The 13,321-nt window shown below is 47.7% G+C and overlaps 1 protein-coding gene across 1 annotated transcript in view; it reads right to left on the bottom strand.

Annotated features, from left to right (window-relative positions):
• The window catches only part of SLC6A11 (solute carrier family 6 member 11), a 122,986-nt gene extending 110,506 nt beyond the window's left edge, over positions 1 to 12,480 (bottom strand). Inside the window, exons 1-4 of the mRNA XM_055557868.1 lie at positions 12,237 to 12,480; positions 9,215 to 9,349; positions 8,953 to 9,093; positions 5,528 to 5,618 (exon numbers count right to left, since the gene is read on the bottom strand). Coding sequence (XP_055413843.1) covers positions 5,528 to 5,618; positions 8,953 to 9,093; positions 9,215 to 9,349; positions 12,237 to 12,480 — 611 coding nt within the window. The remainder of the gene's footprint in view (positions 1 to 5,527; positions 5,619 to 8,952; positions 9,094 to 9,214; positions 9,350 to 12,236) is intronic.
• Between the last annotated feature and the right edge of the window lie 841 nt (positions 12,481 to 13,321).

The following is a 13,321-nucleotide window of genomic DNA, read 5'->3' as shown; positions in this document are numbered from 1 at the left end:
TCTAGGCCCCGGGGGCTCTGGGCAAGCAGGGACCCCTGGTGTTGACAAGCCAGGGCAGACAATTGCCAGCAGCAACGAGAGTGAAGAAGCACTGCTCTCTGCTCTGTGGGGGGAGGCATGGTTCATGCTTCGGGGATGGTTATCCAGGGAGGGTCTGGTGGATACCAGCAAGTCTGAACAACAGACTTAGGCAAGTAACTCTTCCCTGCTTTAGCATCATGGAAAATAAAATCGCATTGTATGCAGTTTTTTCCTTCTTCTACTCAGACATACTTCCTACATTTTTCTACAAGAAAGCACAGGTGACTTTGGCAATAAGGAAATCAAGTGTTCACCAGAGAACCCACTTCTATAAAGGGGAGCTGATCTAAGAGATGAATGACGTTTCTGAACCTGGCAATGTACACTCTTCAATACACAGGGCAAAAGTGAACTAAGACGACACTGACCTCCACAGGGTTAAGAAACTCATTCACTCATTCATTCAGTCTTCCACCCATGCATGTTAATAAATATTTATTGAGCACTTAGAATGTGCTGGCAGGACAACAGGGAACAAAACAGGACAGTCCTTGCTGGCATGGGGCTTTCAGTCTAGCAGAGACAGAAAGAGAATAAACTAGTAAATAAAGGCACAAGGATTTCAAATAAGTCCTATGTAGACAACAAAACAGATAGATGGGGTAGAGAAGGACTAGGGTACTGACTCAGCTGGATGGGCTGGGAGAGTTTACTGAATGACATTTGAATTAAGACTTGATGATAAGAAAGAGCCAGATACACGAGGAACTGGTGAGGAATCTTCTAAGCAAAGGGACTCTTCTCTACAAAAGCCCGAGACTGAGCCTAGAACAGGCCCAGGACATACCAAGGGCACCAGTCCAGAGAAGGGGAGTGGGCAGAAGGGGAGATGAGGCTGTGAGGGAGGCAGGGGCAACCCCAGAACCACAGAAAGAATTAAGAGTGTCACTTCAGCAACTCTGAGCCCAAATTCTGTATCCAAATAAAAACCAAGTGGCCACGTGATTTAAAAATACACAAATTTTTAAAACCTCCTCCAGTAAGAAAAACCAAAAAGACAAGACTGCATCCTTCTGAATAAAGATAGAGAAGAAATTACCCTTAGAGCTTAATGCAGGCTCAGCACACAATATGCTCACAACAAATGTGAGCTGAACGGATGCCATGCAAAAGCACTTTCAATTGTACGCATGGCGAACATGCACTCACTTGCAAAACCGTGGACAAGAGAGATGAGAGTGCCTAGAAAAGGAAGTGAAAAAGAACACAGTCCATCTGATGCCACAATGCTGGCCACACTCTTATAGCACTCAATCCCCACAGGGCACACGGGCTTAAAATGCAGACTTGCAAACACATTGAGATAAATGCACAGGTGCCAGACGCATAATGAGTTACTAAGGGAAACCAGGGTGGCTTGGTTTTGAAATCTGACATCAGGAAGACAAGCCGCCCCTGCCCCAGAGGTCCCCTGCCCGACCCAGAACCCGGGACTGACCCAGAGCCTGAGCTGTTCTCAGTGGCTAAGACAGTCATTTTAATTATTCCCTGAAAGGGGAAATGAACCTTCAAGATGTCAGAAGCCCAAGGTCAGGGTAAAGGCAGGGCCAGCCATGGGCAGGGAAGTAGCAGCTTATAACTGATTTTATGAGATCCACAGGCTTGTCTCTCCTCCGTTTCTAGAGGGCTAGGACCGCATCTTCTACTTCCACCACTCCCAGCTATGCCAGTTTCCTTCTCACATGCACCAGGAGCTCAGGTGTTTGCTGAATGAATGAACAAGCACCCAGCCGAGGTAGTCTATTCTGACCAAGCCGTGTGGCCCTGAATGAGATCCCTGGGGTTAGAAGCAGCAGGGACAGGACACTAAGAGCACAGTGTAGACAGGAATCAGACACACGAGGAAACAGCAAGAGAACCAGGAAAGACACACTTTCGAGGACACCTGATCCAATACTTGAAGCGTTGTCACACAGGGAAAGAATCAGGCATATTTCCTCTAAAGCCCCAGAAGCCAATCTTTGGCTGAATTCAAGGAAGAACTTCCTCCTAGCATGGCATTTGCCAGGCTGTGTTTAGTGGAATGCTAGCATTCTGGGGTTGGGGAGGGCAGGGGGATGAGGGGAAAGATTCCAAACGACTGCATGGGAAAATACGTTTGGGAATTTGAGCTAATCAAAGGTAATGGATAGTCTTATTGGAGGGCACAGCTTTCAGCCCTTCTCAAGTTTATGTGGCCCCAAACAGTTTTTCACAGGATGCTACAAACATCTCACAGAGTGTCTATGTTCCAAGTTCACCTCTGGGGAAAAGATGAATTAGAGCTGTCTGATACAAACATCTTATGAAGGAAGGAAAGAGTGTCACACCAGAATTGGATGTAGAATTCAATACCGTGTGAAAAGTGAAAGTTTAGTCTCTCAGAAGTGTCCAACTCTTTGCGACCCCATGGACTGCAGCCCACCAGGCTCCTCCATCCACAGGATTTTCCAGGCAAGAGTACTGGAGCGGGTTGCCATTTCCTTCTTCAGAGGATCTTCCCGACCCAGGGGTCGAACCCGGGTCTCCCTCATTGTAGGCAGATGCTTTACCGTCTGAGCCACCGGAGAAATGCACAACATAGATGATACAAATACAATCAGAGTAGAAAACTGGAACCATGGGCTCATTCTGCCATTGACTTTCATCTTGAATGACTGAGTAGCAGGCAAAAAGGCCCAGTTACATGTGAGGACACAGACTAACTGTCCCCTCCCACTACTTGGTGTCCAAATGAGTGGGTAACATAGATATTATGGGCTTCCCAGGTGGCTCAGTGCTAAAGAACTTGCCTGCCAATGCAGGAGATGCAAGAGACCAAGGTTTAATCCCTAGGTCAGGAAGATTCCCTGGAGGAGGGCACAGCAACCCACTCCAGTATTTTTGCCAGGAGAATCCCATGAACAGAGAGCCTGGTGGGCTACAGTCCATAGTGTTGCAAAGAACTGGACATGACTGAACCGATCAAGTATGCATGCACACATGGATATTACAAAGGGATCCTCGAAGCAGTCAGTGCTGTTCTGAGGAGCTTAGGGATAAGATGAGTACTTGCCAGAGCCCACTTTGACTCTCCTCATGTACTATTTTCTAGAAAATACTGTCTGCTCGCCTTCCTCCCATGTACCTTTACATTTGGTAAATATTCACTGAGGGTCTTCCATATACCAGCAGTGGGGAGCAAAACCAGAAAAGGTGCTGCTTCATGACAGCCTCCTGGGGAATTCAGACAAACATGCTGCACAAATAAGAACTTAATCCAGGTTTCCCATACACATTACAAAGGAAACGCATGGTACACAACAATGTAAGTTACACAGAGACCTCGTCCAGTGTAGGACTTCGAGTTCTGTTCTCTGAGGGACCACAGAGACCATCTTTTGCCATCCTCAAATGTGCAGGTCCAAAACATGCCTATAGGAAACCACAGTCCACTGGGGCTGGAACAGGCCAGGTGGTGCCCCTCCCACCCCCCCACACACACAGCAGCCTTCACTCTGGCACAGTGTCACATGGATGATCATTTGACTGACTCAGTAGGTCATAGTCAAATAGAGCATCACCGACTCAATGGGTATGAGTCTGAGCAATCTCCGGGAGATAGTGAAGGGGGGAAGCCGGGCATGCTACGATCCATGGGGTCTCGAAGAATCAGACATGACTGAGCAACTGAACAACAGCAGGTCTGGACAGAGCTGGAGAGTTTGCATTTCCAACCACGCGGTGCTTCTTTGCCAACCACATTAGGGAGCACTACTTCATCAGGCATTTTAAACGACCTAAATAAACTGAGGGCTATACCATGTTCATGAACAGAGAGGCTCAATCACCACGGTGTCAGTTTTCTCAGATTAACCTATAAATCCATTATCCTCCCAGCCAAAGACCCCACCGAGTTGTTCTGTTCTTTATCGCTATTGTTTTTTTTTTTTTTAACTTGACAAGCTTATTCTAAAGTTCATCTGGAAGACTAAAGTAATTTTGGAAAACAGCAAAGCGAGGGACCTGTCTTGTGGGTTCAAGGCTTAAAATTAAACTTTAGGTATAGCACTGATACACAGTCAGCAAAACAGATGAAGAGATCACAGTGCCCTCAAACAGATCTATGCTTTTAGAAACTTTATATGGAAGATGGCATTACAAATCAGTAAGGAAAGGATGAATGATTCAGCAAATACTGCTGGAGAAATTGGTTATTTATTTATATAAAAATTTATATAAAAATAAAACTGGATTCCTACTTCGTATCTTATACAAAATAATATTCCAGGTAGATTATATTCCTGAATGTGAAAAAAAAAGACTTTAAAACTCTTGGAAGAAAACCCAGAAATATATATATATATATATATATATATATTTTGTTTGTTTGTTTTGCAACTTTGAGGTAGGGAACTATATCTTAAGTAAGACACTCACTGTGTAAACCAAAAAGAAAAATACTGGCAGCTTTGAATTCAATATAGTTGAAACTTCCGTATACTATACATAAATAGTGAAGAAAAGCCACACACTAAGAATGGTATCTGGCTAAATTTTTTTAAAAAGTCACTCATAAAACCACTGCTCCTCTACACTATTATTCATCAGCACTAGGGTAGGGGAGGTTCTTCAATGAAGTCAGACCTTTTCAAACTGAAAAGCCTCAGTGAGCCTTTATCCAGTCTTCAACCCATAGAGGAAACTTTTCTTCCATTCCTGGGGCACTGCACAATTCTGCACATTCACAGTGTAAATGATGCCCTCTAGGGTCGTGCAGTAAACAACTTATACAACCGTATATGGCAGCCCTGCAACTCCAAGGGCTATAGATCCCTTTGGAACACTGATGACAAATGCCCGTCTCTGGGAAAATGCCCACCCACACAACTACTGCCTATAAAGTCAGTGGATTCAGGCACTGTCCCCAAAACCATCAATAGCCTCTGTTGGTCAAACACTTCCAGGTATGAGGGCTCACGACCTGTGAAAGTACTTGCAGACACCACTGTGGGACTGCACTCTTCCTTAAGTACTTGTTTCTTTACAACCTCTCCCTGTTCAAGTTGATCTACGTCCTTTCCGCGTGACCTTGCAGCTACTGAATGAAAGCCTACCTGTCCCCCCAGGAGACTTCTGCTTTCCAGGCTAAATATACTCTTGACTTGGTTTACTGCGAACAGTCCAAACCTTCTCTTTTGCTAAAAATGAATTTTTAAACTGCCCATCATTTTACCAAGCACTTCTTGCCATAGTAAATAACCAGGCATGCTGACACGTCAACAAAGAATGAGAAAGCATTTTTCTCAGCTGTGCCCCTTTGGAAAACCTCTCAAGATCTCCATTCTGGCTTCTAAAGAAATGCCCACAGAAGCCAGGAAGTTCGAGGCTGGAGGCTGGAGGCAGGGTCAGGCTTTTTTCAGGGGTGGGGTGGCAGCAACCAGGGCAGAGACCCAAAGGCCGAAGGAGACAAAGTGTTTCCACTTACTCCCAAAACTCCATGACAGGAGAGGTGGCGTTCTGCAGGGACACGTGGCTATGGTTGGTCGTGTTCAATTTCTGGAACTCGACGCAGTTCTCTGCAGCGGGAAACAGGACAAGAAACACAAGAAAATTACCCTCTGCGAGGGCTGGTGCTTAGACAACATTCAGAGCGGATGGTGCAACCAGGTGGTTTTTACCCAGCCGCTCCAGGTAAACATGCCTCAGAGAGCGCTGTGGGGAAAATCAATCATGTACAAACAGTTTAACAGGGAGGCTTGGCTTGATTCCAACCAGAAAAGAAGTTTTGGGGGTAGGGCACCTCCTCCCTCTATTTCCCATTAGTATGCCCTGTCCAATTCTTTCCTCCTGAATCTTTCACCTTTTCCACTGCCCTGCCTAAGGCTTGTTCATGGCATCTACCTGTTCCACCCTGGCAGGAACGTGAGGGTTAAAAACGGGCATCAGCCATGGTGTCCCTGGGCCAGTAACGCAGGTGAGACTCAGGCTAAAGTCACAGCTACTTCAGAAAGACCTGACAATTGGATGAAACAATATTCGAATGTGAAAGAATCCCTGGTTCCTTCATCATTCCCTCACTCATTCAATCTAAGAAAGGATTTATTGAATATCTCTTCTCATTTCATGAGACTTGATGACCAAGGGGGATTTGAATCTCAAGGTAAAAACATGAGTGTCTGTCCTTTGAGCCCAGATCAGCCTATTATCCTCTCCTCCAGAAAAGCCTTCTTTGATGTCCCTCTCTTGAATTCTAAGGCAGTTAGAACTTAAAGGTCCTCCAAGAAACCTCCTTCTCCAACTCCCTTTATTTTGAAGAGGACGAATCAAGGGTCAGAAGCAGTCAAGGGACCCCTGCCCATACCTTCTCCCTGCTCACAAGTCACCAGCCAGTTAAGGGAAGAAAACAGTCCAGCCAAGGCTCCACTCCTTTGCCATGGTTATTGCCTGGTTCTATCTGCCACCATGGAATCCAGGTCTCTTTACTGCACCTCCCTGTTCATAGAGCCACCTTAGTCACCATGCTGTGAGCTCCCCGAGGACAGCGTCGTGTGCACCCACTCACTTCAAAGCCCCCGCACCCAGCACGGTGACCAGCCTGAAGCCTGCATTTAGCTTCATGCTGGCCCTTCACTCTGCTCATGTATGCACAAACCCTCCAACTACGTCTATAATCGCTGGAGCATGAAGCCCTCCTGTACATGACACTTTACACATTACAAGTGTTGACATGCCTTCAGAGAAAGGGGAGTGCAAACCAGTGGAAGAAAGCTTTGCAGCCCACTGGGGGAAAAGCCCCCCAAGTGTCTGCTCCCTTCCCACTTCTCTGGACAAGTGCTAACCATACCAGGAAAGGAGATGGTCTGGGGGGTCCACAGTCAGTCCTAAGAGAAGTCTGGGAACCTAAAGTTATAAGCAAAATACCTGAATGTGCCCTTGTGCCTTTTTCTAGAGCAAGGAGCCCTTGGCTTTAATCAGATTCTCTAATACAGTATCTCTCAACTTTTTTTTGTAGAGTAAAAAAATTTCTCGGACAACCAAAGTTGACAAGGCATTTTTATTAAAATAATATTTAATCCTTTACAAATAAGCAATGAGTTATAAAGCCTTTGTGATTCAAGTATTCAGACAACTATAAAGCCAGATTTTACAAGTTAAACACCAACTATCCTACTGAACCAACACAATTCAAATTGATAGCATAAAACAGGTATGCACGATAATGCCATCTTGTGAGATTAAATTGACTTCCCAACCGAAAAATGGACCTGACAGGTAGGAGGCAAGGTCTATGGAGCTAAACTTGCTTATTTTTCCATGTGCTATTTGAGATTCAGTTTTATCTCCATTTTTCTCTGGTCATGTGTTTGCAGAACCTTTGTTCCTACAGTTCTTTGCATTTTTGTCTGGACTTAGTATCAATGACCATTTATGAATTAAATCTCTTTTTCCCTTGGCCACCATCATCCATCCTATTCACCAAGAATGCATCTTAAATAGTCAAGGTGGACAAAGTCAGGCATTGAGATCCCCAACCATCCTCATTTACAAGGTGAATGTACAGATGATTAGAACATGCACCTATTTTTAGAGTACCCTCAAAATAAATTTGCACAATTAATTTATCATGGACAACTTGCAGGCCTCCAAGAATATGTCCTTGAATTTTAGTTTGATAAACATCTTGATTATGCTCCTGGGCAAAGAAAGGTTAAGAACCAGGGAGAGAAAATGAGACTCTCCACAACCTCCCCCCCCAGAATGTGCTGGGTTGGGAAACAAGGTAAAGTTTTGCAGGGATAAAAACTAGTTCACAGCATTTTCTTGGTCTAATGACTGCTGTTCCTTCTGCCAGTGACCAATATCCTGACCTGTCTACTGTATCTCAGCTTTCAGGATGACTGGCCACTTATAGGGACAACCTAACCAAAGGTTACAACACAGATGGTGAATAGATTAGAGCAGGTATGTTGACTGCAGTCAAAAGGCAGTGACTGTCTACAGCAGTACTGAGCAGAGCTCGAAGGCCAAAACTAGACTCAAAAGGAAAGAGTTGTACAGTCGATTAGTGATGTCTGTACAGAGCAGTCTCCATACATAGGGGTTTAGAAGTATTTGTCTTCCCTAGATTGTAAGACTCAGTCCTGACAGGTTGACAAATTGATAAGTAAACAGTATATTAGAATCCAAAGTAATCTCAAAAGTTACCCAATGAAGGAAGGAGGCGGGTGGTGAATTCAAGTGTCTACCTGGGGTGGACAGGTAGAATGAATGAGCCGTATGAGCTGGGTAGGGACTGTGGCCAGCTTGAGGACAGATGCTTCACCCACAGACAACAGCCGTTTCTCAGCTGCAGCCACTGCTGCCAAGTATGATTGTGGGAATGTGGCTCTGCTGTTGCCAGATCTTTTTAGCTTTTCAAGAGAAGCTGGGAATCTGGATTTTCATCCCCAGCCTTCTGATTTTTCAACTTTTGAAAATACAAATACAACAAATACATTTTTAAAATGGGCTGGTCACTGATTTAAAGCCTAATTGGCTGATAGCCCTCCTGTCTGCAACCCCTGATCTAGTCTAACCCCTTCATTTTACAGAGGAAAATCTGACACTCAGAGACAGGGCTGGAATCACAGCCTGAACCCCTGGATCTCAGTTTAGCACTTTATAATTGCATCCTTACTGTGTGCCCAAAGGACGCAGCCTCTATATTTGGCAAAGCAAGGTAAGAAAGCCACAGTTCTTCTCCTTGTGCCAGTCCCTGGGCTAGTGCTCAGCTCATGCGAGTATGCAGACCAGGTACAGAAATGACCCCCAGCTTCAGTGGAATCTGAACTCACAGCAAGACACGTGACACACCACCAATCCCAGCTCGCCCAGTAAGACCAGCAGAGACAGCCTCCAGGGAGGCCATACCTGTGTTCCACTCATGCCCACAGGTGGCCCAGGGGAGCTCGGTGGCAAAGCAGTTGCTCAGGTAGAAAATGGCCCATGCCAGGATGATAATGTAGTACACGTTTAGATGGGCCTCAATCACCTGCGTTGCATAACCAATGCCTGAAAGAACAAAGAAAAGGCAGTGATCTGAGTCCCTCTCCAACTTGTTAAAAAAAAGCTGCCCTTCACAGCCTGACAATACCCAGGCATTCTTTCATTTTCTGATTAACTCAGCACGTACCTTCAAATAAAGGGCACACTTTCCTCCAACATGTAATGCCACCTTCACTCGTAAACTGTCCCAGAGCTGTTTCCAGGAAAAAAACAGGAATCCCACAGCATATAAAAAACACCACATAGGGAATCAGGAATGCCCCTGCAAAGATGCAAAGGAAAGGAATGAAGTTAAAGTTGCCTCCGCCACTTCAGCCCTTGAATAACCTGTTAGAGGCAAGACAGCATATGCTCTGAGCTTGAGTTCAAGTTCCTGCTATGAGGACCAGAGTCAGACAATGGGAGCCTGGGTTCGGACTCTCTGCCACCTATTCCCTTGAGTAAGTCCATGTCACATCTTCCAGCCTCAACTTCTTCACCTGTAAAATAAGGCTTTAATATGTAAGAACTGCACCACTTATCTCACAGAATGGTTGTACAGTTAAAATGATAAAGTTTAAGAAACTGTGTAATATGCTTGACTCTTTCATTTACGCATTCGACCCTCCAGCACAAGTCAAATCTATTCCCTCCCTGAATGCTGCATCCTCCTTTTATATTACAAAGTAACCTCAACTGGCCAGGGGAGGGGGCCTCTTCTTTTTACTTTGGAAGTAACCTGCAAAAAATCTTCATAAAGATAGGCATTCTCAAGGAGATATACAATGAGCATAACGGGTCCCTGTACGTGAGCCCCAGGTATGGAGCTGAGATACGAGGAGTTCATAGCAAGAATACAGCCAGAGAGCTGGCTTTGAATCAGCCTGGAGAAAAGACCACCATAAGCTTTAGTGCTCCTGTTTTGAAACACAATGCCCACCGCCTGGGCCTTTCTGTGAAACAAATTAAATAACTGAGGTGAACATGAGCCATTACAAGCAGAAAGGGATTTTCCCAAATCCCTCATTCTCTCTCTCCTGTCTAATAACAAAGCATGAAAACACAAGCTATTCCCCACCATCTGATCTTGCGAATGAAGGCTTTCACTGAAATTGCTTTTTGCTAAATGAAGTCCCTTTAACCCAGGATTAACAGCAATGATTTTGATCAATCCTGGTAATAGGACAATATTTGCCAGGTTGTGAAAGGGTCTTAGCTTTTCTATTTTTACAAAGTTTCACATTGGGAAAGAAATACTAAAGTATTGTTGCAACTTAAGAGTAGAGCTGTGTAGATTTTTTTTAAAAGAAAGTTAAACAGTTGATAAGCAGATACCCCAACTATATTAGAAAGCAAAAAGTGCCTGAAAGAAGATAAAAGGGTCTGTTTGCTGAATCTAAGTGATTAAGACAAGCCACAGAAGTTTCCCAAACATGCTGTAATTTAAAATAAAATGACACTTTCTGAAAGCCTTGTGGCCTCTCTACTCACAAAGGTAGTAATCCTTAAGATAATTAAACCAGGATAGCTGTATACCCAGCGGAGATTCTTGTTGAGTTAGAGTAAAAAAAAAAAAAAAAAAAAAAAAAGACTCATTTTTAAACTGCACTCACTACAACCTTTTTTAAAAAAAATCTGAGAGTTTGTAATTAATGCAGCTTATACAATGTTCTGATTTTAAGAATGCGTTTCTGGTTTTGGTATAACAATTTCCTGCTTAAAAAAAACAAAAGGGAGAGGTTTAAACAACTCTTGCCTGGGACGATCCTAAAGGGTTTCCACAGGCGTCTAAGCAGAGACAGCAGCTTACACAGGCTGAATGTGCAAAGAGGAGAGGCAGGTTCCCAGCTGAGGGCTCAGGGCATGTTTAGGGTCTCTGAGGCCACTCCCTCTCTCCCGGTGCCAAGCCACCGACACCGGCGGCCACTTCATTACCAGTGCAGAGCAGGCTTGGAGCAGCCTGTGCCTTCAGGATGAATGTCTCCAAAGAAAAGGGCCCTGGCCAGGCAGTCCCCTTCTCTCTCTCCCTGCAGCTGCCCGCACAGGAAGTCCTGCCCCGTAAAGCCCGACAGTGTGGTCCCTGCCAAACCTCTGAGCCACCTTTGCTGGGCTCTGGGGATCCGCTGAAGGGACCCAGCAAAGAGAAGGAGGAAAACACAGACACGGGCTTTTCTCTGCAGAAACTGTGCCCCTCGAGGTTTCACAGGGTCCCTTGCCATGGCCCTGCCAGCTGTCCTGTTGATATGACAGGTGGGGGCTCCTCAGGTCTGGAGCCCCCCTCCCCCCCGCCACGCCCTTCTTGGAGCTGGGAGATCTGAGGACTTAACTGCTCCGTCTCCACCACGCAGCCTCGGACATAATGTCACTAGAAACGACTCTCTGGTCACCTTCGTTTCCCTGACCCCAGCAAGCTCTAAGCACCTTCTAAACAGCAAGTCAATACTGTTGCTAACTGTTCTGAGACCAAAGAAGCTGTTCGGTGCCCATCTTCCCACCAGACAGTCCTAGAAAGGGCCCTAGGGGCAAATGAAAGGAAGGGAAACCAAACGGCAACGGTCCTCACCTAAAAAAGTGCTCCCAGTTGTGCGTCCAATCTCACTTTTTAAACCAGGCCTTTGGTGTCGGAACCCCACCTTTACCCCTTGGGGAGTGGGCAACTTCTCTGTCCCTCAGTTTCCTGCCCTGAAAAACGGGGTATATACCCCTACCTACAAAGACGACTGTGAAACGAGATGAGGTAAGTTGAGTCCAGAGGCTGGCATTTCGGGAAGCCCTCAGAACCCCGAAGCTGCTCGGATGACCAAAGTCCCCTTTCCTTCACGCGCGTTTGCAGTCAGGAAAGCTGAGGCTCCAAGGGACTGCCTCCTGCCCCCGAACTCCCGCCAAGGGCTCCCGGCCTCGGTCTACACCTCATGCACCCGGGGACAGAACACACACCCGGCGGACGAGTGCCCGCGTGCTAGCAGGTGGCGCGCTCAGGTGCGAAGCGGGGGTCGCGGGCATGCGCACCGCGCTCGCGCCAGGTGGCCCCGGGCCGGGCGGCCGGCCGGCGTCCCCGCGAGACTGGGGTCCCGCCACACGCAGGCGCGGGAGGGGGCCCGGCTCCCCTCCCCCACAGGGCCGGCTTCTCCCACCCCGTCCTCCTCAGGGCCGCGCGCGCGCCGCCTCACCTCCGCCGTTCTTGTAGCACAGGTAAGGGAAGCGCCACACGTTGCCCAGCCCGATGATCTCCCCCGCCACGCTCAGCACGAACTCCACCTTGTTATTCCAGTGGCCGCGCTCGTGGACCGCCTTGTCGCGCTTGTCGCGCGCGGACACCGCGCCCCCGCCGCCGCCGCCACTCAGCACCTCAGACTCCCGCGCCTCCTCGGCAGCCTTCCCGTTGCCCAGAGGCAGCGCCTTCTCCGCCGTCATGGCCGCGCTGGCTGCCTCCTCGTGCGCCGGGCCCGGCTCTGCGCCGCCGCCCCGGGCGGGCTTGCTTTTCAGGAGGCGCGAGCGGGCGGGAGGGGGAGGCAGGGGGTGGAGCTGAGGGGCCGGGCCGGGCCGGGCCAGCGCGGGGACGGGGACGGGGACGCGGCGGCCGGGCCCCGCCGGGCGCCCGCGTCGCCTCAGCCCGGCTAGGCCGGGCCCGGGAGCCCGCGAGCACCTTGCGCGCGCCGAGCACCTTGCGCGCGCCGAGCACCTTGCGCGCGCCGAGCACCTTGCGCGCGCTCCCTCCCTCCCTGGGTCCTACAAACTGGCCTCTTTAGAAGAGTGGAAGCGTGCATTCAGGCCTAGGCTGGGCTCTAGACACCAAGCCCTGAAGTTTCACCACTCTGTGATCTCCGAATTTCTGGGTCTCAGTTTCTCACCTCTAATAAGAGAAGCGGCTGTAGAACAGGCTTCTGTAGTCTGAGCGCCTGCGCGTCGTGTTAAACTGCAGACCCTGATGTAGTGGGTGGGGCAGGACTGGAGCTTTTGCGTTTGTTGGAACGTGTGCGCCCAGGTGGTGCTAGTAATGTTGGCAGGGACCACAATGTGGAAGAAGAGAGAAAATGAACTTCTGGGAAAGAAAATGAACTTTCTTCCCAGCGCTCAGACTGTGAGCTCCCCTAGGCTAGTGACGCCTCCAGATCTTGTCCATCCTGGTGCCCACCGTTCTAAACACAGTGACTCAGGACAGTGTGGCAGTTAGATTTGCCTGTGGAAATGGGCAAATCTAATTTGAACCGCCATCTATCTTAGTCTTTTTAGTCGTGTGAAGAAGTCATCTGAC

Source organism: Bubalus kerabau, chromosome 20 (genome assembly GCF_029407905.1).
Source record: "Bubalus kerabau isolate K-KA32 ecotype Philippines breed swamp buffalo chromosome 20, PCC_UOA_SB_1v2, whole genome shotgun sequence".
Classification (NCBI taxonomy): Eukaryota; Metazoa; Chordata; class Mammalia; order Artiodactyla; family Bovidae; genus Bubalus; species Bubalus kerabau.
Note: the sequence above shows the minus strand (reverse complement) of the source record. Positions and strands in the feature narration are given on the sequence as shown.